The sequence below is a fragment of the Pristiophorus japonicus genome, chromosome 21, assembly GCF_044704955.1.
Source record: "Pristiophorus japonicus isolate sPriJap1 chromosome 21, sPriJap1.hap1, whole genome shotgun sequence".
In the NCBI taxonomy this organism is placed as follows: domain Eukaryota; kingdom Metazoa; phylum Chordata; class Chondrichthyes; family Pristiophoridae; genus Pristiophorus; species Pristiophorus japonicus.
The window spans coordinates 21,776,729-21,803,153 of record NC_091997.1 but is presented as its reverse complement, the minus strand read 5'-3'; the positions used below and the strand labels follow the sequence as shown (position 1 = coordinate 21,803,153).

General features: G+C 43.8%; 1 protein-coding gene across 2 annotated transcripts in view; it reads left to right on the top strand.

The window, feature by feature from the left end:
• Positions 1 to 1,088: 1,088 nt before the first annotated feature.
• Positions 1,089 to 26,425, top strand: part of LOC139233861 (anion exchange protein 2-like) — an 81,669-nt gene continuing 56,332 nt past the window's right edge. Inside the window, exons 1-6 of one of the 2 annotated variants that reach the window (XM_070864459.1) lie at positions 1,089 to 1,334; positions 12,715 to 12,828; positions 16,972 to 17,155; positions 18,910 to 18,989; positions 24,402 to 24,481; positions 26,046 to 26,128. In XM_070864459.1, the coding sequence (XP_070720560.1) occupies positions 12,796 to 12,828; positions 16,972 to 17,155; positions 18,910 to 18,989; positions 24,402 to 24,481; positions 26,046 to 26,128 (460 nt within the window). In that variant the 5' untranslated portion in view covers positions 1,089 to 1,334; positions 12,715 to 12,795. The remainder of the gene's footprint in view (positions 1,335 to 12,714; positions 12,829 to 16,971; positions 17,156 to 18,909; positions 18,990 to 24,401; positions 24,482 to 26,045; positions 26,129 to 26,425) is intronic. The other variant, XM_070864460.1, reaches the window with a different exon arrangement.

Below are 26,425 nucleotides of genomic sequence, written 5' to 3'. Positions count from 1 at the left end.
GAGACAATTTAGTACTCTGTCCTGGTATTCCCAGTCCTTGCACACTGCAGTATCACCAAGCTCATGTTCTACAGGGCTGTAGTAATACCCACCCTCCTGTATGGCTCAGAGACATGGACCATGTACAGTAGACACCTCAAGTCGCTGGAGAAATACCACCAACGATGTCTCCGCAAGATCCTACAAATCCCCTGGGAAGACAGACGCACCAACATTAGCGTTCTCGATCAGGCCAACATCCCCAGCATTGAAGCACTGACCACACTTGATCAGCTCCGCTGGGCGGGCCACATTGTCCGCATGCCAGATACAGCAAGCGCTCTACTCGGAGCTCCTTCATGGCAAACGAGCCAAAGGTGGGCAGCGTAAACGTTACAAGGACACCCTCAAAGCCTCCCTGATAAAGTTCAACGTCCCCACTGACACCTGGGAGTCCTTGGCCAAAGACCGCCCTAAGTGGAGGAAGTGCATCTGGGATGGCGCTGAGCACCCCAAGTCTCATCGCCGAGAGCGTGCAGAAATCAAGCGCAGGCAGCGGAAGGAGCGTGCGGCAAACCAGGCTCCCTGCCCACCCTTTCCCTCAACGACTATCTGTCCCACCTGTGACAGAGACTATGATTTTCATATTGGACTGTTCAGCCACCTAAGGACTCATTCTAAGAGTGGAAGCAAGTCTTCCTCGATTCCGAGGGACTGCCTATGATGATGATGACACTGCAGTACTGTATGGAAACACACGGAGATATAAACAGAACACTTGGGGATGTCCTAAGTTGGCCAATGCAATGAGTAAATGTCCTCTTTAACAGGAGTGCAGCTGTTGTGTTTTTCGGAGAAGAATGGGGATTCCCACTGCGATCATGAGGCAAGTTTGTTTTCTTTTAAATAGCTTTATGTGTTTGCCTGCTTGCATCGTGCAATGACAGTGCAGGTCTCTCAAGAGGAGAGCTGAGCAAAGGTGGGGAGCAGTTGATGACGGAAAAGTCCACAGTCCTGAAATGTTTGACGCAGATAATGACATTTCTAGGTTACTGCAGGGGGGGCCAGGCTCTTAATCTCGCCCAGTCAGAGTGTGGGGAGCACTTGAGACGCGATGAGAAGTCGAGATTGTGGATATCACAGTGACTCAGATACTTGGTGCAGAATGCCTGTGAGGTAGTTTCCTGCTGCCCCACGTTACTTGTTGAAGGGTCTCACCCACACACCACACCAAAGACGCTGGGCTCGAAACAGCGACAAGTTCCACAACTGACAGATCTCATTGCCGCTGCAGTCTAATCTTGGAGGGCTGAAGGTGCCATTGGACACCTGGAGGGTTACATTCCTTCCAAAAGGTAAGCATTATTTCAACTAGGCTGAATAGTTCATTTTCAATCGTTGGGGTTTAATGATTGATGAAAATGAAGTGTATCACAGAGATGATAATGTTTTTTTTCTAAGACAATGCAAGGTGTCCACCCAAATCTATCGGGTGTGCAGGACTCTGCTTGAAGCAGCACAAATTCCAAGGGTGGGAACAGGTTGCAAACCAGCCCCGCTACTTCTACACGGGAACAGGTGAATGCAGCTCTTCCTGTTGACTTGGAATTCAGAAGGCCAGACACTTTCCTCTGTGGTCTTGGTGTTTCAGAGTCAAAAACCCATCTTGCCCATGTTTTGAACATGGTGTCGATTGAAAGAAATTCTGTAATATGCAGCAAATGTCCAGCCACTGTCCTGGAAAACATCACATATCCAAATGGCATCGGTCTGTGTACTCAATAATTTTATATTGGATGCCTCCGTGTATTGGATAGTTCTATGTACGGGATTACTTTGCACTGTACGGTGCTGCATACTTGGATAAATGTGTGCGCTGGATCGTTTTGTGTCCGACTATTCTGTGCTTCCTCTCAATTAACTTGTGGGGTTTGAGTTACGGCTTTGAGCTATGCAACTTGCTCAGGTCCAGGTCTGTTACTTGCTCAGATCTGTTCTGTTTCTTCTAGCATCACTAATTATTTTGACTTGTCTCCATTAACTCTGTATGAAGACACATAGACCCAACAATGACTGGTATGCTGGAAGATTTAAACCTTTAACGTTCTCAATAGAAAACCCAACGACTAGCTAATTATTCATTGGAGCAACATGATCAATAAGTTAATAAATAATAATTAGCGTTGAGCATACTGATTCTGGTTATATCAGGATGGGGATCTGTAAATGGTTGAAGACGCTTTCTGTTTGTTCTCCTATTGTCTGGGTGTTAATGATCCATTCCTTGGGAAACTTTCTTGGAGCCTTCTTTCCAACCCCTCACACAATCTCCATGTCAATCAGATCAGTACCCTAGATATTTTTGGTCTTCACACCATAGGTTACTTTATAGAACAGAGATCCCAAATGGAAAACTGTACGATTAAGGCATACTTTATTCCTGTGTACTATTTTCAGCGGACGTTAACATGTTCCAAATGAATGGTAAATATAATTTCACATTTAAAATCAGGATAGTGTCAACAGGAATATAATGCAAGTGCGCTGAGTGTTTGTGCATGAAATTCTGAATTTGTATCACTATAAGTCCTGTTACACTCTGATAAGATATAACGCCCGCCTGGATAAAAAAGGTCTCTGCCAATAGCTGATCCCTCCCCGCCCTACTAACTCACGTATTGACAAAATAAATAAGGACTAACTGGATTTTAATAAATACATTGCTTAATAAAAAAAAGAAAGAATTGCATTTATTTAGCGCCGTTCACGACCTCGGGATGCCTCAAAGCACTTTGCCGCTATTTAAGTACTTTTTTGTAGTCACTGTTGTAATGTAGGAAACACAGCAGCCAACTTTTGCACAGCAAGGTCCCACAAACAGCGGTGTGATAATGACCAGATCATCTGTTTTTAGGTGTTGGTTGAGAGATAAGTGGTGGCCAGGAAACTGGGCATGCTGATTATCCAGCAGTAAATAAGTAAGTTATTATTGTTCGTATTTAAAACCTTTCAGACTACTGAGTTCTAATCGACCATTGAATCGGTTTTGTTTATATAAGTAATTGGGACTTGGCAAAAATACAATTAGTGACATTATACATAACTATAAACTAGAGTTTAATGATAAATGAATATTAAAATAATTTTAATTTGAAAGCATAATCATTTTGATAAATACTTAACTGGATATAAGAAACAAATAATCACTTGAATTTGTTTAACTAAAATGATCATGAAATCTGCTTGATTAGTTCACGAATGTCCTTCAGAGAGGGACCTGCTACCCCTACCCAGTGTTGGCTCTTAATTCTCTCGGGACAACTAGGGATTGTCAATAAGTACTGCCTCGTCAGTGTTACCCACACCCCAGGACAAATAAATTAAACATATTTCATTTTTATCCTTGGAAACTTCAGTCACTTGCTTCATGCCTTCAGCCTTATGGTAAGGGTGTAATGTATGCACCGGTGAGTATGCTCACAGGTTTGTGGAGCTGTTGAGTTGAGAGTGGCTTAGCCAGTCACGTGATGTTCACAAGGCTCAATAAAACCCCAGCCAGTTGGTTTCGGGGGATCCACGATGAGGCAGTGGTTGTGAGCCTGGTGGATGAACTGGTAATGCGTCGTGTGATTGTTAAATCTTTGCTAATAAACAAACTAGTTTTTAATAACGATGTGGTGCTATGAATTCTTAAGCAAAGAACCCATGAAGCAAATACATTACAAAGAGGAAACATAATTTGCTAAATTGCCCCATAATCTGTGATTACTAGAGATTGTTATTAAAAGGAGATAGCTGTACACTAAGTGGCTCCTGTCGAATGCCTTTCATTGCCATGCTGTATGCTTTGGAGTTGCTGGTTAGAGATTGCCTTGGAAGCACATGCTTTTATTTAGAACTCCCTCTGATGTGATGTCTTAAACAGGTAGGGCTGCCCACAAGTGATGTCACAGGCGCATGTCTTTGTGTGATCACCTTTTCTGCAAACATGCCTGCCTCAGGGGTGGTTCTCCAAAGTGTAAAGCACATTATCTGAAGCAATACTACAGTATGGGCACACCCCCCCCTCAGGACTCCACTCACACCTTTCTATCCTCTGAGTGATGAGGGAGCGCAGCACTGTCGGAGGTGCCGTCTTTCGGATGAGATGTTAAACCAAGATGTCTGCCCTCTCAGGTTGGTGTAAAAGATCCCGCGGCACTATTTCGAAGAAGAGCAGGGGAGTTATCCCCGGTGTCCTGGGCCAATATTTATCCCTCAATCAACATAACAAAAACAGATTATCTGGTCATTATCACATTGCTGTTTGTGGGAGCTTGCTGCATGCAAATTAGCTGCCGAGTTTCCCATATTACAACAGTGACTACACTTCAAAATTACTTCATTGGCTGTAAAGCGCTTTGAAACGTATTGTTGACTGGCACAGACACGATGGGCCGAAATGGCCTCCTTCCGTGCTGTAAACTTCTATGATTCTATGATACATCCGGTAGCCATGAAAGGCTCCATATAAATGCAATTATTTCTTTCTTTCTCTGTATGACTCTTGCATGCCTATACATATCCTGATACTACTTCTCCTATATTATGCTGTCTGTTACCTGGTACTAGGAAATGAGCCCCCAGCCCCCAAGTTTCTACATTTGATAGCTTTGTAGACAATCTTTGTAGACAATAAAAGGCAGTTTGACCCATCAAGCTCATTCCTTCCACAGACTCTCTATAAGTTATGGACTCAAACTATTACATCTCCTGCAAAAATGGTTCTGCAAAATAACTCCTTGCTTCTCAAGATAGATCACATAAAACAGAACATCCATCCTACATTATTCAATCCTGACCAGTTGCCTTTCTCAACTTGAAACCTCCATGGTCCCAGCAGTTTAGAAATCGTTATGTTGCACCAGCTCTATCTATACTTTTCCTCATAAATGTTTCTATCGCATTCCTGACCAGCTATTTATGAAATAAAAAAACAAAAATGCTGGAAATACTCAGCAGGTCAGGCAGCATCTGTGGCACGAGAAACAGAGTTAACGTTTCAGGTCGATGACCTTTAGTCAGAATGTAATTATGAAACTCTTTTTAAAAGGTGCAGTTCAACACAGTGAAATCTATTCCAAGGGGGTGCAGCTGCGATGGGGGGGGAGCGGGGAAGGGGGCTTGGTGATGTTAGATCCATATCCTCTAGTGACTTCCACCCTAGTGTATTTTCTCAGTATTTAAAAACCTGGGTCATCTCTTCTCAGTCTCTTTTCTCTAATGAAAGCAGAGTTAATTTTGGGAGCCTTTCTTCTTCATTTAAAAAGAAAAAGAAAGACTTGCATTTATATAGCACCTTTCACGACCACCAGACGTCTCAAAGCGCTTTACAGCTAATGAAGTACTTTTGGAGTGTAGTCACTGTTGTAATGTGGGAAACGCAGCAACCAATTTGAGCACAGCAAGCTCCCAGTAACAGCAATGTGATAATGACCAGATAAACTGTTATTGTTATGTTGATTGAGGGATAAATATTGGCCAGGACATTGGGGATAACTCCCCTGCTCTTGTTTGAAATATTGCAGCGGGATCTTTTACCTCCACCCGAGAGAGCAGACGGGGCCTTGGTTTAACGTCTCATCTGCAAGACGACACCTCCGACAGTGCAGTGCTCCCTCAGCACTGCACTGGAGTGTCAGCCTAGATTTATGTTCTCAAGTCCCTGGAGCGGGACTTGAATCCACAACCTTCTGACCCAGCCACAGCTGACATTTGAGAGTTTCTCAAAACATAGATTTTGATGTTCTGGTATCTCCCTTGTTGTTCTTCTCAAACCCCTTTTCAACCTATCTATGTCCTTTTGAAGCAGAGTACCCAAAAATCTGCTCACTGCATTCCAAATGTGGTGCCATCCAGTACCCGGCAGCTCCGTGCACCGGCAGCTCCGTGCACTGGATAGAGTTCTAGGTGTCCTTTTATACAGGATGACTCTGTGGATCCAGGCTGTAACGTACAGGGTAGCAAGGAAAATAATGTGGGTTATGCAGCTAATCCACACTGGAACAGAAAAGTGAAACGCAGACGCCTAATGATCGGGCGTCCATTCACAATGGTGGAAAGGTTGGACCCGCTTGTGATTACTGATCAGTCACTGAAATTATCCAGTCAATGTAAAGTGGTTGCCAACAAAGTGAATTCAGTGGTGGAATGTGTGGTGTATGTAGCACACAAATCACTGACTCCACACGGTCTGGTGTAAGTCTAACTGCTGTGACCTTCGTCCTTTATTGTTCAGCTCCAGAGTGCCTCTCAGGTGTGGTGGTCAGCCTTATATAGTGCCTGTTGCAGGTACTTCCAGGTTTCCCACCACAGCGCCCTCTGTGGTGTAGCATTGTGCTTACATTACATTTAAGGTACCAGGACGATACACACATCAATACATAACATCACACTTCCTCCCCACCAGGACGCAGGACGACGATACACACATCAATACATAACAGAATGCGTCTTGACGGCACCTGATTCTGAAACATGTTGCAACTTATTGCACTGAGGATGCAGAGAACAGCAGCAAGCATTTAGTTACAAAGAGAGCGAGACATGTGTTTTCATTGGAGGAAGGATGATTGACTGGGAACATAGCGTGGGTACTTAACATTCTGAAAGGCAGGGATAATATATACACACGGAGCTAATTATAATTCAAAACTGTGGGCTCCTTAGGGGCAATACAAAATGAACAAGGCTTTATTTAAGAGGGACTGGAGATTGCAAGAATGTTGTTTTTCTCGCACAGCAGCGGATATTTCTAGTTAGATTTCTATCAAAAACCAATTAATACTGTGCTGATTAATTACTCCCAACAAGAGCTGGAGCAACATGTAGATGAGAATGGGCTGAAGATTGACTGCATCCACGGAAATGCCCAACTCTGTGTTGCTGAGCCCAGAGGTAGAAAGCAAGCGGGCAGAAGTGAAGAATTCACCTTGTGTTGCCGGATTGAAATCCTGGAGATTAAAGCTCCTCCACTTTTGGAGGTCGAGGAGGAAAGTTAGAGCAGTATCTTGGAAGTTTAACCTTCATTTTTTCCCCATCTCTCTCTGGAAATTAAATAAATTAGGGGTAGAGTCCACAACAGTGAACATTACAGTCCAGAAATGACTGGTTGCAATATTAACTTAGCATGTTCTCATGATGCCCCTTTGCAAACTATTTCCGCCGATGCATTGACACAATGAAAATAAACAAGATCATTTTCGCAGCGAGTTGTTGTGATCTGGAACGCACTGCCTGAAAGGGCGGTAGAAGCAGATTCAATAGTAACTTTCAAAAGGGAATTGGATACATACTTGAAAGGGGAACAAGAGCAGGGGAGTGGGAGTATTTGGATAGCTGTATCAAAGAGCCAGAACAGGAACGATGGGTCGAAGGGCCTCCTCCTGTGCTGTGATACCTGATTTAAAATAACAGCCATAGGAATGTCATGTAAACATATAATGTATCTGACCACTAATATTGCTAATGGTAATTTCTCGGCTTATACCTGGTTTGTTGGAAGAGGCAGTCTCAATGAGCCAGTGGCCTTTTTGGTCCCATAATTTGTGCTCTTGATTTGAAGTCCTGTTTCCCACTTCAGTTCCCTACTCATGGGCCTTTCTCAATTAAAAAAAGACATAAGTTTACTGAATAATGAGAGCAATTTAAATTAAAGTTCATTACGTGTTGAAGTGCTGCTGTATGTGGCTCACCATTATCTCAACAACAAGCACCCATCCTGGTGCCACACTGCCCTCCAGTGGCCACGCTTTGCTACAAACGCAAAACGACTGAAGCATTTAAGATCTGGAAATCCAGCACCGTCACTGGAATTCTGTTAACATTGGACAAGTGTTAGGAGCGACAGATACGATCAGGATTGTCATAGCTTGCAAAGCAATTTAAATGCCGGATGGGTTAAAGATTTGGCACTTCAGGAAGCATTATCAGCAATTTGGGTTGGGGGACTCTGCAGGAATTATTTATCCTTTAATTTTAATTCATAACTACAATGTCTGAAATCTACCCTGCGGAGCTGTGTTTATTGATGAGAGTGGCACGTGTCAAAACAGGCTTCGTTTTTGGTGGCAATTTTTCATTTTTTGCTTCCTTCTGGTTCCGAAGGCAGTGGTGGGTGCTGCGATACAGGTCTGTGGCCTTGCCAGCAACCCTGGGGTGTTACACAAGAAGCCATGTGTCAGTTTAGGCGACATGTGTTGGCAGGCTATTTGACCTTCCAGGTCTGGGTGGTTCGAAGCCACAGCACATGGAGCATTTGTCCGCAGAGCCACCACAGGTCACAATTTAAAAATCAAAATGAGTCACTTCCAACAAAGCAGGGGTGCGTCCATCCTCCATCCCTGCACGTGACTTGCACAATAGTATTCGTGCGATCTAACGAAATGTAGGCACGGTGGGAATTTCACCCTCTAAGTTTCCTGAGGGCATTTGGCACTGATTGAATCATTGAAACTGTAATGTTTGGAGTGCTGTATTGTCAACCTGACAGCTGTGGTTAAAGTGCAACCCTGGGGACGAAGGATTCTGAAAAGGCAACCTGCTGACTGTTTATTAGAGAAATGATAATGATCCTTATCAGTCAATTCAAGCAGTTTTCCAAATTTGGTTTAAAGGCACACAGCATTACATAGGGTTGCACAGGATATACGGCACAGAAACAGGCCAATCGGCCCAACCAGTCCATGCCACCGTTTATGCTCCACTCGAGCCTCCTCCCGTCTTTCCTCATCTAAATCTATCAGCATAACCCGCTATTCCCTTCTGCCTCATATGCTTGTCTGGCCTCCCCTTAAATGCATCGATACTATTCGCCTCAACCACTCCCTGTGGCAGCGAGTTCCATATTTTCACCACTCTCTGGGTAAAGAAATTTCTTCTGAATTCCCTATTGAATATCTTGGTGACTATAGTATACTGATGGTCTCTAATTATGTTCTTCCCCACAAGTGGAAACATTCTCTCTGTTTCCACTCTATCAAAACCTTCCATAATTTTAAAGACCCCTACTAGGTCACCCCTCAGACTTCCTTTTTCAGGAGAAAAGAGACCCAGCTGTTCCTCATTTCCTGATATGAATACCCTCGCATTTCTGGTATCATCCTTGTAAATCTTCTCTGTACCCTCTCCAGTGCCTCTATATCCTTTCTATAACATGGCGACCAGTACTGTATGCAGTACTCGAAGTGTGGTCTAACCACGGTTCGATACAGGTTTAGCTTCCCTATGAGGATGTTTGAACGAGGAGCACACTCTTTCAAGACATTCGCCATCAAGGCATTCTGTATTAGGACAAATAGACCTGGGGTACTGTCCACCAGAAAACTTGGCATAAAGACACACACCCAGGAACAGCACAGTGGGACACTGCAAATGAATACAGAGTATCAGGATATTAAGCACTGGGATCCAGTACATTTGGACACCTGACATTGGGACACTGTGCACCAGCATTGGAAACACTTGGAGCATGTGGTAGGGTCACACTATGCATCAGGATCATATATCAGAGCACCACACATCAGGGGCTCTGTAGGGGGACACCCAGTATCTACACACCGTAAGAAAGAAAGATTTGCATTTATATAGTGCCTTTCATGACCACCGGACATCGCAAAGTGCTTTACAGCCAATAAAGTACTTTTTGAAGTGTAAGTCACTGTTGTAATATAGGAAATGTGGCAACCAATTTTTGCACAGCAAGCTCCCACAAACAACAATGTGATAATGGCCAGATAATCTGTTTTTGTTATGTTGGTTAAGGGATAGATATTGGCCCAGGACACCGGGGAGAACTCCCCCTGCTCTTCTTCAAAATAGTGCCATGGGATCTTTTACATTCACCTGAGAGAACAAATGGTTTAACGTCTCATCCAAAAGACAGCACCTCCGACACTCGGCACTCCCTCGGCACAGCACTGGAGTATCAGCCGAGATTTTTGTGCTCAAGTCTCTGGAGTGGGGCTTGAACCCACAACCTTCTGACTCAGAGACGAGGGAGCTTGCGACTGACCCACAGCTGACACTATACTCCACCACTATCTGCTATTATCAGGAAAATCTGACACAAGGTACCTGATGGAGGACACACCATCTCAGAACACTTGTTATCAAGGCACTTGTAACAATGCACTCTAGATCAGGGCAATCTGTCTCAGGGCAGTTGGTGATGTGATACTTGTTCTTAGGACATTCAGTGTAAAGACCCTGCCTCAGGAAACGAATTATCAGCAATCGGTATTAGAAGAATTCGAATAAAGACACTTGCTTTCAGAATACCTCATCAACATTCAGAATATGCTCCAAGAAACTTGGTATCAGGATACCTCATTGCAAGACACTCCGTCTCAGGACACTTGTTAAAAATGGGATGAGCATGGCTGGAGTGACTGCTTTTTGATGAGGTCTAGCTCAAGTGAACATAGTTGAGGTGACGAGATAGTTAACTCTATTTTGGCGGACTCCACAGAGATGAATCTATTTGCTTTGATACTTGCTGAGATGACATTATGAGGGGTGGCTCCAGTTAGGTTTACTCTAGCTGAAACGAGTCAAGCTGGGTTGCCTTGAGCTCGGGCGACCTGAGTTGAGTTGATTCTTTCAGAGGCATTGCAGCAAATCATCAAGGTTTCTTCGACAGCACCTCTCAAACCCATGACATCCACCACCTAGGCGGACAATGACAGCAAGGGAATGGTAGCATAGTGGTTATGTTACTGGACTAGTAATCCCCACCAACACCTGGGAGTCCCTGGCCAAAGATCGCCCTAAGTGGAGGAAGAGCATCCGGGAGCGCGCTGAGCACCTCGAGTCTCATCGCCGAGAGCATGCAGAAATCAAGCGCAGGGAGCGGAAAGAGAGTGCGGCAAACCAGTCCCACCCACCCTTTCCCTCAATGACTGTCTGTCCCACCTGTGACAGGGACTGTGGCTCTCTTATTGGACTGTTCAGTCACCTAAGGACTCATATTAAGAGTGGAAGCAAGTCTTCCTCGATTCCGAGGGACTGCCGATGATGATGAGGTTATCCAAAAGCCTGGACTAATGATTCAAATCCCGCCACGGCAGCTGGTGAATTTAAATCCAGTTAATTAAATAAATTTGGAATAAAAAGCTGGTATCAGTAATGGTGACCATAAAACGTGTTGTAAAAATCCATCTATTTCACTAGTGTCCATTTTTCTAATACCTCATAATACTCCTGTGAAGCACCTTGGGACGTTTCACTACGTTAAAGGTGCTATATAAATACAAGTTGTTGTTGTTTAAAGAAGGAAATTTGCTGTCCTTACCTGGTCTGGCCTATGTGTGATTCCAGACCCACAGCAATGGGGTGGACTCTTTAACTGCCCTCGACTACTCACCTCTTCTCGAGGGCAATTAGGGATGGACAATAAATGCCGGAGACGCCCACATCACGTGAATGAATAAAACAAAAGGCACACGGGGTCATTTCCGAGTTCCCTAGCTACATCACTCACCATCTTGAATTTGAGATATATAGCTGTTGCTTCATCATCACTGGGTCGAGGTCCTGGAACTACCTGTCGAACAGCACTGTGGGATAACCTTCAACACACCGACTGCATAGATCGCCACCACTTTCTCAAGGGCAACTCAATGCCGACCTTGCCTGTGATTCCCCACATCCCGAGAATGAATATTTTTTTAAGAAGTGTATTACATGGAATAATTCTGATTGGGGCCGTATGAGGATTGACTGCAGCTGGGTTGACTCTCAGTGGGATGACTTAGGATCAATTCTGGCTTACTTGGTCTATCTTTGGGTCACTCCAGTTAGAACAATACCAACTGGTTGGGTAAGTGTGCCTGAGGTGACCCTAACTGGGATGGGTGCAGTTATGTAACCATCAGCTGGGTTAACTCTAACTAGGATCACCTCGAGCTTGGATGGGTTGACATTAGATGGGGGGGCTATAACAGGACTAACTTTGGGGACGCATGACTCCAGCTGGGTTATTTACAACCTTCTTTTACAACCGTTCTCCCTGAAGCGAAATTGTTATGTTCAGAATAAATTCACAAGCCTGCATCGCAAGCTCAAACTGTTGTGACCTTGGTCTCTTTATTCAGACTCCAGAGTGGAGAAGCAGCATGGTGAATCACCTTTTATACCTGCTTGCCCAGGGTGCACAGGTGACCCTTCGGTCTCCCACAGGTGTGCCCCCTAGTGGCAAGTCTTACATTTGGGTACGGTCTACATACATACATAACAGAAACGATGATAAGGGAAACACGTAAATCTGTTTGCTAGATTCTGATGTCAATGGTCAAGACCTCAGTGGTTACAGGGTGCTCCATTTCTGCTTGCCTGTGTCGTGTTGGGGAAAGTCAATTGTTGGACGTTTGGTGTTTGGATTGCCTTTGCTCTGATACAGACACATTACTGCAAACCTCTGCTCGGTTAGTTACATCAATTGATGTAGCATAAGCTTCAGAACTCCCTTCATTTTTCTACCTCTCTCTCCTCCTGTAAGTCACTCCTTAAAACCTACTTCTGTGACCACATGTCCTGATATCTCCTGATGTAGCTTGGTATCAGCTTTTGTTTGATAACGCTCCTGTGAAGCACGTTTTACTACGGAAGAGGTTTTATATAAATGCAAGGGTTGTTGTTGCAGTCTGCGTATTTTAATTTTTGATTTAATCTAATTCAATACATTTTTTGTGCTTTTAGGACATGCTGTCACCGAGCTCTGTCTAAGAGAGGAGAAGGATAACAGTAATCAGCTGAGATAGCGCTTAGAAAGTGAGAGACATGGCAAACAAAGGATCCTACAATCTCCAAAGGGTAAGTGATTATCGGGGTAAGCTGTGTAATACAAGGCACATTCAAGATATTAACAGGATCACAACTTTAAAGGGAGTCAATGGTTATGGGGAGCGGGCAGGGAAGTGGAGTTGAGGCCAAGATCAGATCAGCCATGATCTTATTGACTGGCAGAGCAGGCTCAAGGGGCCAAATGGCCTACTCCTGCTCCTATTTCTTATGTTCTTAAATAATGATGAATGGCTCACCGACAATAGGAGTATGCTGCATTTGAAATGCAAAAGGAGATGGACACATGTCTTTGAAGAGACCACCGAAAAGTTCTTCTATGTATTTCGGATCCTTTTATGGAACAGTGCCTGAGGTGGTATTGTGTGCATATCTCTCTGCAACATCACAGAGCGAGTCTATAGTCCAGGGTATGGATTGCTTTAAGGTAATGCAGACATCAAGGACTGGATTTTCGGCTGGAGGCTTTTTCGGGCACTAATGGCGGCAGGGCAGCAAACTTTGCGCCGGGAAATGGTTTGCATCGGCAGCCACAGAATTCAGCAGCTGTGCCCTGAGTGTGGAGCGGAGCGCTAAGGGGAGGTGTTCTCTCGGGGCGCTAGGCCGGCTGAACAAGTGGAAATCCGTTGCTAAAGACCCGGCTTCGGAGCGCCCTGAGAGAGGCCTCGCTGCAAAAAACAAAAACCGGCACACAAAACACAGAAAACCCTCCCAATATGTTACTGACCCCAAATAAAGATAAATCACAAAAAAGCAACAAAAATAACCAATCACACTTCCTTCCCTCGCCGCCGCTGGGACAGCTCGGACCGCCTGCTGTCCCTGGCGGTCTCACTAGATGGCGCCACGGATGCTGTCAAAGCCGAGGGCGTTGCACACCGGCGCAACGCTCCCCGTCGGTACTGCTCAGCGCCACCGCAAAACCGGCAGCAAATTTCCTGACGGGCGCTGGAAGCTGGACGCCTGGGCGGAAAACATTTCCAGACCCATTCCCTCCCTCCGGGGCGCTAACAGTGGCGCAAGAAAAACAAAAATATAGCCCTATTCCTTATGTTTCCTACAGCAACCTCCCAGCTTGAGGACGACAGTGTGCTTTTGCCTGAGGACCAAATGTAAACACCTTGGAGTGGTAAAGTGTTCTGGTTTCTGAGGGAGAGGGAAAGAAAGATCCCAAGGAAGCAAGTGCAAGCACTTTAGTGTCACAGTTTATGGAGGAGAATAACACGACACGTCACAGCTCATGTGAGGACAATGTGTCAAAAGAACAGCAGGAGTCAGTAAAATATGGGATGAGCACCACAAGTGTGAGCATGATGGAACGTGGGCAGAGTGTGCCGCATGCATAGCTGTGAATGACTCCACGAGGCAATGTGTTGTACTCAAACTGTAGTGACCTTGGTCCTTTATTCGTAACTCCAGAGTGAGGCACAAGCATGGTGGGCAGCCTTTTATACTGGGCCCTGCACACTTATTCAGGTGACCCTCAGGTCTCCCACCACAATGCCCTCTGGTGGACAGCCTCTGCCACAGGGCAGGAAACCCCAGTCTCCACCAGTTGCACCCTCTGGTGGTGCCAGCATAGTAATATACACAGTGTAAATCTTATTGATAGTACATCAGGTAACAAGTCTCCATCTTATGCAACTATACAGTGACTACACAGAAAGTATATCTATAGTCTGCATATATAACAGTGGAGGCATAAATGCGCGAATGATGTGGTCACATGTGAGCATGGTGTGATACCGGCCGAAGTGTCAGCATGGTGTGGCACAAGAGACATTTGTCACATCCATTGAGGTTTGGTTTAGTTTAGTTCAGTGAAACAGTCCCACCAGCCTAACTGAAAATAGGATCCATTCTTTTGTGTAAAAAGACATACTTGGATTTACATAGCGCCTTTCACAACCACTGGACATCTCGAAGCACTTTGCAGCCAATGAAGTATCGTCACTGTTGTTTTGTGGGAAACACGGCAGTCAATTTGCACACACCAGCTCCCACAAACAGCAATGCAATAATGACCAGATAATCTGTTTTTTGTGATGTTAATTGAGGGATAAATATTTGGCAGGTCACCAAAGTTAACTCCCCTGCTTTTCTTTGAAATAGTGTTGGGGGTATTTTACGTCCACTTGCGAGAGCAGATAGGGCTTTGGTTTAACATCTCGTCTGAAAGACGGCACCTCTGACAGTGCAGTGCTCCCTCAGCACTGCACTAGAGTGTCAGCTGAGATTTATGTGCTCAAGTCCCTGGAGTGGTACGTGAACCCACAACCTTCTGCCTCAGAGGCGAGGGTGCTGCCCATTGAGCCATAGCTGACACTGTACTCAAGTTTCATGTACCAATATATATTTACCTGTATTTATTCATATTAAATCCAACTGCCTCTAGTTGGCCCATCACTTAATTTGACCAGATCCCTATGATTAGTGTCAATCTCCCTTATACTATTCAGCTAGCCACATGGCTTGTTATCATTAGCAAATATAACAGCAGATATTTATTACCTTAATAACTTCAGTTACGTAGCTAGACTAGAGAAGCTGGGGTTGTTCTCATTGGAGCAGAGAAGGTTGAGAGGAGATTTGATAGAGGTGTTCAAAATCATGAGGGGTCTGGACAGAGTAGATAGAAAGAAACTGTTCCCATTGGCGGAAGGGTCGAGAAATAGAGGAGACTGATTTAAGGTGATTGACAAAAGAATCAAGGGCGACATGAGGAAAAACATTTTTACGCAGCGAGTGGTTAGGATCTGGAATGCACAGCCTGAAATGGTGGTGGAGGCTAACTCAATCGTGGCTTTCAAAAGGGAATTAGATAAGTACCTGAAAGAAAAAAAAGTTGCAGGGCTACAGGGAAAGGGCGGGGGAGTGGGACTAGCTGAAGTGCTCTTCGAGAGAGCCGGCACGGGCTCGACGGGCCGAATGGCCTCCTTCTGTGCTGTAACCATTCTATGATTTTATAATTCTATTTACAAATAGTGTAAATATGGGGGAGGGGGCAGCAAGACCAGACCTCTGAGAGACGGTAAGATATGGACCCCATGATCCTTATTGATATATATCATCTGATTCGCCAGATTATTTGCAGTGCATGTAGTGTACATACTCAGGCATAGCTACTGTACAATACTCAGAAACACTGACTGTTTGGCTCATCAATATAGACTGTACAATTCTCCCAGCACTGAGAAACATAGAAACATAGAAAATAGGTGCAGCAGTAGGCCATTCGGCCCTTCGAGCCTGCACCACCATTCAATATGATCATGGCTGATCATGCACTTCAGTACCCCATTCCTGCTTTCTCTCCATATCTCTTGATCTCTTTAGCCGTAAGGGCCACATCTAACTCATTTTTGAACATATCTAATGAACTGGCCTCAACAACTTTCTGTGGTAGAGAATTCCACAGGTTCACAATTCTCTGAGTGAAGAAGTTTCTCCTCATCTCGATCCTAGATGGCTTTATAAGCAGTGACAGTCTATTGCTGTTATGTTTAAGGTGACATACCCAGTAGATAGAAAACAGTCAGAACATTCACCTCACACAATCTGCAGTGACATATATCATTCACTAGACTAGAATGAAGCTGACAATCACAATATTTGGTCTCTTTAATGTTTTGAGTGTTGGAATCTGGAGGATTGTAGGAAATCAACTTAAAAAAAAATCTTTAACTAAGATTGCATTATCATCTGATAATAATTTGGCAAAATTCAACCTCATGTGATGGCATAGAATTGGTATCTAGTTTGGAAATTTCAACTGAACACCAAGGGTTGAGTTTCGAGGTGTGGAAAGTTACCTCCAATCTGATCAGCACGAGCAAGGATTATGAAATAATTGACCCAGTGATCTGATTGCTAATTGTCTGAAAAAAGCAGGCTAACCTCAATTTGTTTTCAAGATTATTGAACTGAAGCTACAACAATAGAAAAGTGACCCTGGTCAGAGGCGGTGTCACTGCCAATTTCCTGGCTCCATTTCATTCTCCCTGAGCTTGCCAGTAAGACCCAAACGAGAATATTAAAAATGGCTCAGAATGTCTGCGGTTCAACTGAGGAAACAAATGTATTATTTTGGGGCTGGGGGGAAAACTTCTTCACATTCAAATCCTAATGTCTCTCCACCTGTGCCTCCCTGTACAGGAAGAGATGTTCATTGTTCTGCTTAAGGCCAAACAGGACCCTTATTCACCCAGAGCCATTAAAAGGTACTTCAGTGATGAAGAGGCAGATGACTTGAACAGAACTTTGAAAGTGTCGAGTTTTGAGGACGTTGACTTTGACTCTGCAGAGGCTAGATGGGAAGATGATGATAGTGATATTGATTGTGAGTAGACTATACATATACTAACGCTCTCAAAGTAAGTTCAACTAGTGACCACATTGCAGATAACTGCTAATTAACATTTAACACAAAAATACAATTTTACAATTAATTGTAACAGAAAAAGAAAAACCTGCTTTAATATTGAAGTGAAACATTAGCAAATAGCATACACTGTGTAAGAAGGAAGGGGACAATCAAAGAGACAGAATTTCTTCTCTCAGAGGGTCGGGAATCTTTGGAATTCTCTACCTCGGAGAGCTGTGGAGGCTGGGTCAGTGAATGTATTTAAGGTGGAGATAGATAGATTTTTGAACGATAAGGGAGTCAAGGGTTATGGGGAGAGGCAGAAAAGTGGAGTTGAGGCCAGGATCAGATCAGCCATGATCTTATTGAATGGCGGAGCAGGCTTGAGGGGCCCTATGGCCTACTCCTGCTTCTATTTTTTATGTTTTTATGTTCTGAAACCTCTCCCCATTTCCATTAGGAGAAAAATTAAGATGTTGGGCAAAAAAAAAGTTTCTTAATTGAAGTCCTTGCCCATGTCCAGTAATTTAGTCAATTATTATGAGGCAGATGTAGCCAAATGAAAAATCAGATAAATTATCATCCACTGCAACCTGGACGAACTTTCAAAATTTTAAACCACTTAATTTTTAATGCTAAAAGGAGTTAGCAACTTCAGACTCCAGGACTGAGGGTTCACTGAGTTCAGACGTCACAATTATTGTAAGGCGATTGGAGTATAAGAGTAAGGAAGTCTTGCAGCAATTATATCGGGCTTTGGTGAGAGCACACCTGGGATACTGTGCACAGTTTTGGTCCCCGTACCAAAGGACGGATATACTTGCCTTAGAAGTGGGTGTGACAAAGCTTGATTCCTGGGATGAGAGAGTTGTCCGATGAGAAGAGATTGAGTAGAATTGGCCTCTATACACTGCAGATTATAAGACTGAGAGGTGATCTCATTGAAACATATAAAATTCTTAAAGGGCTTGATAGGGAAGATGCTGAGAGGTTGTTTCCCCTGGCTGGAGAGTCTAGAACTAGGGGGCATAGTCTCAGGATAAGGGATCAGTCATTTAGGATTGAGATGAGAAGAAATTTCCTCACTCAGAGGGTTACGAATCTTTGGAATTCGCTACCCCAGAGGGCTGTGGGTACTCAGACATTGAGTAGATTCAAGGCTGAATTGATAGACTTTTGGACATTAAGGGAATCAAGGGATATGGAGATTGGGCGGGATAGTGGAGTTGAGGTCGAAGATCAGCCATGATCTTATTGAATGGCGGAGACAAATGCTCCTAATTCTTATGTTCTTAACAGAGGGTACAACGAGTTCAGACTCCAGGATTGAGGGTACAGTATATTCAGGAGAGAGGGTCAGTAACATTGAACTCTAGGATAGAGGAGTGAGTAACATTAAACTCCAGGATAGAGGAGTGAGTAACATTAAACTGGAGAATAGAGGAGTGAGTAACTTTAAACTCCAGGATCAGTAACATCAGGCTTAAGGAATGGATTGGCATTATTTTGATCACATTGTACGTAAGAGCTAATTGTAGTTTTACAATTGTTGCCCCCATTTCTATTCATCTAAGTTTGTAAAATATTCTCAATGAGTCAATTAAAATGGGGTTGCTCAGAGTGTACAACGTTATTTAGGGTAATAGAGCAAATACTAGTACTGAGCAAAGCAATTTCACAGAGTCGAAATACATTCTTGTTAATGTTCCTTTTAAAAAAATCTCTCACAGACCTTCGCGAGTCATTCTCCCGCAGCCCCCAACTACTCTCCACTGATAGTCAGGAAAAGAAGACAGCACCTGGGGTTCAGGTAAAGTGCTCTGTTGCTGTGTGTACCACAGTGTGTTCCTGATCAGTGAGTAACCTATCTGCCACGACATTGCTTTGACTTACCATCCATATACCCTGGTGTCTATATGCCGGACTCATGAGGTACGTGGAGTGTAGCCAGTGCATCGGTTTTTCAACATATAACGTGTTGTATGTATGATTCAGCAAAAACAGATCTAAGCTTCTGTCTAGCTCAGACTGATGTTGGAAAGTGACTGAAGGTGCTGGTGTGGTGTGTGTTGCCAATTTAGAGAGAGCCATGCATCTGTTCACAAAGCACAATCATCTCCATCCTTCATTGAGGCCAGTGTCGAGCAACAGTTGAGGGCACTTAGCTCCCAGGTTTCTCTATTCGTCTGCAGTCGTACCTCACTAGAACCCCAAGTCTTGCCTTATATTTAACATATTTTATTAAATAACTGGTTCAGAACAAGATTAAAGGTTCTAGACTGAGGTGATTAAATATCCCATCAGGGTGATGTGCGGCTTGGGCTGGATGAATGGGGAAAAAATGCAATCTATGGAGGCCAGGATTGAATTGTGGAGATGCATGGAAAGATGGTTCGATTAGACTGGGATTTCACTTGATTAACATTGGGGAGTATTTACACAGAACTTTATCTGGAGGGGATAAATAAGTGAAGTAAAGTCTACAATAAGATAGAAAGATTGTATGTGAGCTGTAGAAAGAGTAGGTCTGATGGGCAAATAGCATTTTATTATTATCATGTTCTTATTCCAATGTCCAGAAGTTTGACTTGTTCCTTAAAGGACCCATTCCTTTTAAATTTACTTCTTGACTATCTGTTTGTTTGTTTTTTGCAATGTGTGAGGTAGTTCATTTGAAATTGTTACGTCTCATGTATTAAAATAGTCACTGCCATTTCAGCACATTTCGAATAATTCATTTTTTAAAGTAAGGTTGTAAATTTCTGGGGTCACCAGACCAGGATTAGCTCCTTCTCCTCACACAGGTCAGGGAGGCTGATATAAAACCGGCAAAACTCTCCGAGCGTCTGTGTCAACACTGATGTAATACGAGCAGGGAGGAAAGGTTGGGTGGCCTGTGGTGGGACATAAAGCGAACAATATTGGGTATGGTCAACCAGACAGGGCCAATTGTGCAGCCATTACTGATGGTGCCAAGGTTATCTTTGCATTCTTGACAGAGTTGCAGCAATAAGCATTTACTGAGCCTGTAGTTCATGGGAACCTGCAGAAACCTATGAGACTGGTAAGATGAACTTAATGAACTTTGGTGTTTGTTATCAATAACTTATAAGTAGTCCATCAAAAGATGGATCAGTAGGTTACAATAAGGGTATAGCAATGTACAAGGAGTATATTAATATATTGTAGTAAGAATGTTGTATCAGTATATTATAATTGGGCAGTTAAAATAAGATATACGTCAGTGTGCTTCGTCAAAGTGCATTGTGTGATGTGTTACAGTGAGAGGCATCGACGGGAATAAGATGTACAGTACGTAGAGAGAGGGTGGGGTATATCAGTGTGCAACAGTAAAGTATGTATAACTAGCTCGGTCAGAAGCAAGGGGTCAGTGCATTGCAGTAAGGGGTGAGCAATATATAGCGTGCTTAAGTGGGGGTGGGCATTCTGTATCAGTGTTACAATAACTAACTCGATGGATTGTGATGGTTTTCAAATGTTGCTGTGCAAGGGACCCCCCCCCTCCACCGTCCACCCCTCCCACCCCAACAAAAAAATATTAAAATATTAAAAGACTGCCGGAGATCCCTGCAAGTACAGATACATTCCCAGTCACTCCCTGCCCTGACTTTCTCAAGATGGTAACTGGAAAAAATACAGATATAACATAGAATTATATAGAATATACAGCACAGAAAGAGGCCATTCGGGCCAACTAGTCTGTGCTGGTGTTTATATTCCACATGGGCCTCCTCACATTCCATCTGCCTCATCTTAACCTTTCAACATATCTCTCTATTCCCTTTTCTCCCATGTACTCACCCAGTTTCTTTTTGAAAGCATTGAAGCTATTTGCCTCGACGACTTGTGGTAGTGAATTCCACATTCTAACCACTCTCTGGGTAAAGACCTTTCTCCTTATTTGCCTATTGGATTTATTAGTCACTATTTTGTAGTTTTGGATTCTCCTACAAGTGCAAACATTCTCTCCACATCTACCTTGTCCAACCCACTCATAATTTTAACGACCTCGATCAGGTCACCTCGATGTCTTCTCCTTTCTAAAGACAAAAGCCCCAACCTGTTCGATCTTTCCCAATATTGCTGTAAATCTCTCAGTTCGGGAGCCATCTTTGTAAACCTTTTTTGCACTTTCTCCCGTGCTTCTATGTCCTTTGTCTGGTACTGCTATCGAGGAGGAGTATAAAATTCTGGATGAAATAAACATAGTGAAAGAGGAGGTATTAAGGGGTTTAGCAGCTTTGAAAGTAGATAAGTCCCCAGGCCTGGATGATATGCATCCCAGGCTGTTGAGCGAAGCAAAAGAGGAAATAGCAGAGGCCTTGACCATCATTTTCCAGTCCTTTTTGGATACAGGCAGGGTGCCAGAGGACTGGAGGACTGATAATGTGGTATCCTTGCAAAAGAAGGGAGAAAGGGATAGGCCAAGTAATTACAGACCTGTCAGCCTAACCTCAATGGTGGGAAAATTATTGGAAAAAATCCTGAAAGACAGGATAAATCTACATTTAGAAAGACAAGGATTAATGAGGGACAGTCAGCACGGATTTGCTAAGGGAAGATCGTGTTTGACTAACCTGATTGAATTTTTCGAGGAGGTAACCAGGAGGGTCGATGAGGGCAGTGCGTACGATGTAATGTATATGGACTTTAGCAAAGCTTTTGATAAGGTCCCACATGGTAGACTTGTTACGAATGTTAAAGCCCATGGAATCCAGGCCAAAGTGGCAAGTTGGATCCAAAATTGGCTTAGAAATAGGAAGCAAAGGATAATGGTTGATGAATGTTTTTGGACTGGAAGGATGTTTCCAGTGGGGTTCCCCAGGGCTCAGTACTGGGTCCCTTGCTTTTTGTGGTATACATCAATGATCAAAATTTGAATATAGGGAGTATAATTAAGAAGTTTGCAGATGACGCAAAAATTGGCTGTGTGATTGATAATGAAGAGGAAAGTCATGGACCGCAGGAGGATATTAATCTACTGGTCAGGTGGGCAGAACAGTGGCAAATGGAATTTAATTCAGAGAATTGTGAGGTAATGCACTTGGGGAGGGCTAATAAGGAAAGGGTATACACATTAAACGGTAGGCCACTTAAAAGTGTAGATGAACAAAGGGACCTTGGAGTACTTGTTCTCATCCCTGAAAGTAGCAGGCCAGGTGGATAAGGTAGTTAAGAAGGCATACGGAATGCTTGCTTTTATTGGCCGAGGCATGGAATACAAGAGCAGGGAGGTTATGCTTAAATTGTATAATACTCTGATTAGGTCACAGCTGGAGAACTGCGTGCAGTTCTGGTCACAGTATTATAGGGAGAATGTGATTGCACTAGAGAGGGTGCAGAGGAGATTTACTAGGATGCTGCCTAGAATGGAGAATCTTAGCTATGAGGACAGGTTGGATAGGCTGGGTTTGTTCTCATTGGAACAGAGGAGGCTGATAGGAGACCTCATTGAAATGTATAACATTTTGAGGGACCTGGATATAGTGGATAGCAAGGGCCTATTTCCCTTGATGGAGGGGTCAATTGCAAGGGGACATAGTTTTAAGGGTGGTTGGTAGAAGGTTTCGAGGGGATTTGAGGGGACGCTTCTTCACGCAGAGGGTTGTGAGGGTCTGGAACTCACTGCCTGGAAGGGTGGTGGATGCAGAAACCCTCACCACATTTAAAAGGTGCTTGGATGGGCACTTGAAGTGCCGTAACCTGCAGGGTTGCGGATCTAGAGTTGGTAAGCGGGATTAGACTGGATAACCTCGCACAGATACGATGTAAGTACTGCAGGGAATCGAATACGACCAGGGGTGATCGCCTGGACTAGTTTCGATCGCCTGGATGTGTTGGAGAGCAATTTTCCCGGATTTTTTCCCCCGATTGGCCTGTTTTTTCTCTGTTTCTTTGCCTCTCCCAGGAGATCCCATGGCTCTGGCTGGGGTGGAGTGTAGATGTTGCGGTGCAGAGGGTGTCGCAGTTGTGTGGGGTGGACTGGTTGAGCCAGATGCTCTTTACCTTTCTGCCATTGTTCATTGTTCATATATATGTAACCTGCTGCTGACCGAGGGCCGTCTGGTTCTTTGTCGGCTGGCGCGGACACAATGGGAGAAATGGACTCCTTCTGCGCTGTAAATTTCTATGTTTCTGTTGTTTCTATATCAGGGTCGTATACAAGTTTAACATAACTTCACTACTTTCTTTACCCTTGGAAATAAATCCAAGTGCTTTGTTAGCATTTTTAATTGCTTTGCTGACATGCTGTTAATGATTTGTTCACCTGTATCCCGAGATCCCTTTCCTGTTCTACTCCATTCAGTTTCTTATTTTCTAAGGTGTAGCGATGTTTCTATTTTTCTTACCAAAGTGCAACATCTCACATTTATCTACATTAAAGTTCTTATATTGTGTTGCATTCTTCCTCAGTGTTTGCTGCACCTCCCAGTTTGGTAACAGCTGCAAATTTTGCTATTGAGTTACTTGTTCCTAAATCCAAATCGTTAATGTAAATTATGAATAACAGCGATCCCAGCACTGATCCTTGTGGAACATCGCTTTCAACCTTCTTCCAATCTGAATAACTACCGTTTACCCCTACTCTCTGCTTTCCACTTTTTAGCCAATTTGCTATCCTTTCAGCTATTTGTCCCCTAACTCCACATGCCCTAACCTCATGAGCCTACTGGGAGGTATCTAATCAAAAGCCTTTTCAAAGTATTATAATTCAGCAACGGAAATAGCAGACTAGTAAATCAAGAAATGTAGAAAAATACAGAAATATGACAATGGACAGAGAGAAATCTGATGACTTGCAGACGCGATAAGGTATAGGGTCCCAAGTTTGAAATTCTACAACTTATAGTGAGTGGTATATTATTGGGTTACTGTGTTACAGTGTGGTGTATACTGGTGTGCTATAGTGGGAGAAGGATTTATTTGTGCGTTTACAGTGCGGTATATATCAGTGTGTACTTCGAGGGGCAAGGTGTATGTCAATGGGTTTCAAGGGGTTAATATGTCTTTTTTTGTCGAAAACATTTATGATTAAGAGATGAAAACATATTGTGAAACCACGGGAGTAGGCATGCTCTCGATGTCTTTGACTGCTGGCTTCATGGCATTTTGATGTATGTAACTGATTGATAGCTTTTTATCAACTTTGTGGAAACGAGTAATTACTCACTTTTCTCTGCTGTTTCCTTTCTCCCTTCAGCTACCCGAAGGTGAAGAAAGTCCGAAGCCTCATTCCAAGTTCAAACATAGCCCACCAGCAAAGGGAGCTGCTGTCTTTGAGTAAGCGACACCTCAGCATGCAATACAACTGTACATCATCTCACCCCATCACCATATCCTTCTATTCCTTTCTCACTCGTGTGCTTATCTAACCTTCCATTAAATGTAGCAATGCTGTTCGCTTCAACTATTCCCTGTGGTAGCGAGTTCCACATTCTAACTTCTCTCTGGGTAAAGGCGTTCCTCCTGAATTCCCTATTAGATTTATTGGTGACTATCTTATATTTGTGTGTGAAAGCTGTTGACTCACACCAGCATGGGACTTTCTTATACCTGGCTTTGACCCCAGTCCCTCCCTCTCATTTTTTTCCGCTCATCCTTCTTGCCTAAAGTGGTGACTCTAAATGGGTTATGGTGGCACTGGGGTCAGTACTTCATCCATTCAGTCCATGATACTGGACACACCAGGCCATATTTAGTTGGTGACATTACAGTCCCTAGACCCTATCAGGCCACAGTCTTAATCCAATGGGCTACTCGCATCCACATCAGTTATGCCCCTCAGGATTTGAAAAATCTGAATGCTGTCTCCCATTAGTCTTCTGAGCCTGTGATGTTTCCCACCCACGTCCAGCCCATTAGGTTACAATCGCCAGACCACAGAAAATAAAAATTCTCTTTGTTATCAAACTCAGGTTCAAACCTGATAGAGGTCTTTTAAAATAATGAAAGAGCTGGATAGCATGCCGATTAGATTATTCCAGTTTGACAGGTTGGGGCAGCACCAGGGGACGTGTCTTTATACGACGCTACAGTAGGAATAGACAGGATGTTAGGCATTTCTTCTTATCCCAGAGAGTAGTGAGCCTCTGGAATGCATTGCCGCCTGCTGCAGACTCTCTGCCTTCAAGAGGGAACTGGACCAGTTCTTGACTGAGGCAGAGATTGCATGATATAGAAGGCATGCGGCTTTACAGATAACACATGGTCATGTGAGCTCCTGGTCTGGTTTCAAACGGCTGACGGGATTGGAGAGAAATCTTCCAGAGTATTTTTTTCCTTATTGGCCCTGGGTTTTTCTCTGTTTTTTTTGCCTCTCCCAGTAGATTATTTGGCTGCGGGGACTGGGGTAGGGACGGGGGTGGGGAGGTGGGGGGTGGGGGAGCGGTGTGGGGGATGGGGGGGGTGGGGGGGGGAAGGCTGGGAATGTCTAGCCATGATGCTCCAGTCTATACAAGTGTGGGGCAGGCTTGATGGAGTAGCTGGCCTTTTGCTGCCCGTCATTTCCGTCTGTTCATATGTTCAGGAGTGCTTTATGCATGCAGATATGGCTTGGGTGGAACCCATTACTCTGTAGTTTTTAAGGCCAGAATCTAATCTGCTGCACAACTATGTCCGCATTTTCCTTAATATAAATCTTGCATTTCAACATGTTGTTTTTGATTTATGGATACAAATTCAGGAATCCAAAAGTTTGGAAGGGGAAGAGAACCAAATAACATATCCAGTGAAGAATTGTAAAAGTTCTGCACGGATGAAATTCCAACCTGTCCATCGGTACCACTGACTGCCCATCATTACCCTGAGCTGGATTCTAATGCTGCTTTTGTCCTTTACTTTGTAGCAAAGACATAAAGCTTTCCAAAGTTCAGGCAGCTCCCCAAAAACCCTCCGCAGATGATGAAGCTGGGGACAGGCACACAGTGGGTGAGTGACATCATACCGTTGCGTCTATCGTTTTCCACGAGCCAGTCATTTCAAATAAACTGGCTATGAAGACACGGAAGCACAACTTTCCACATTCATGGCAAGACATACTTTTTGGAATAGAAATGTTTAGCAATGTCAGCTGCAGGTTTGTCAGGGAGAGTTGGTAAGATAACAGCCAATGTAACAGTGGGTTAGCAATATAATTGTGTTGGAGTTAACAACATAGTACAGTGTGTAAGTAAGTTTATGAAGTATATCTAGGTTCTTAATAACAGCTTACATAAGAATGTGTTA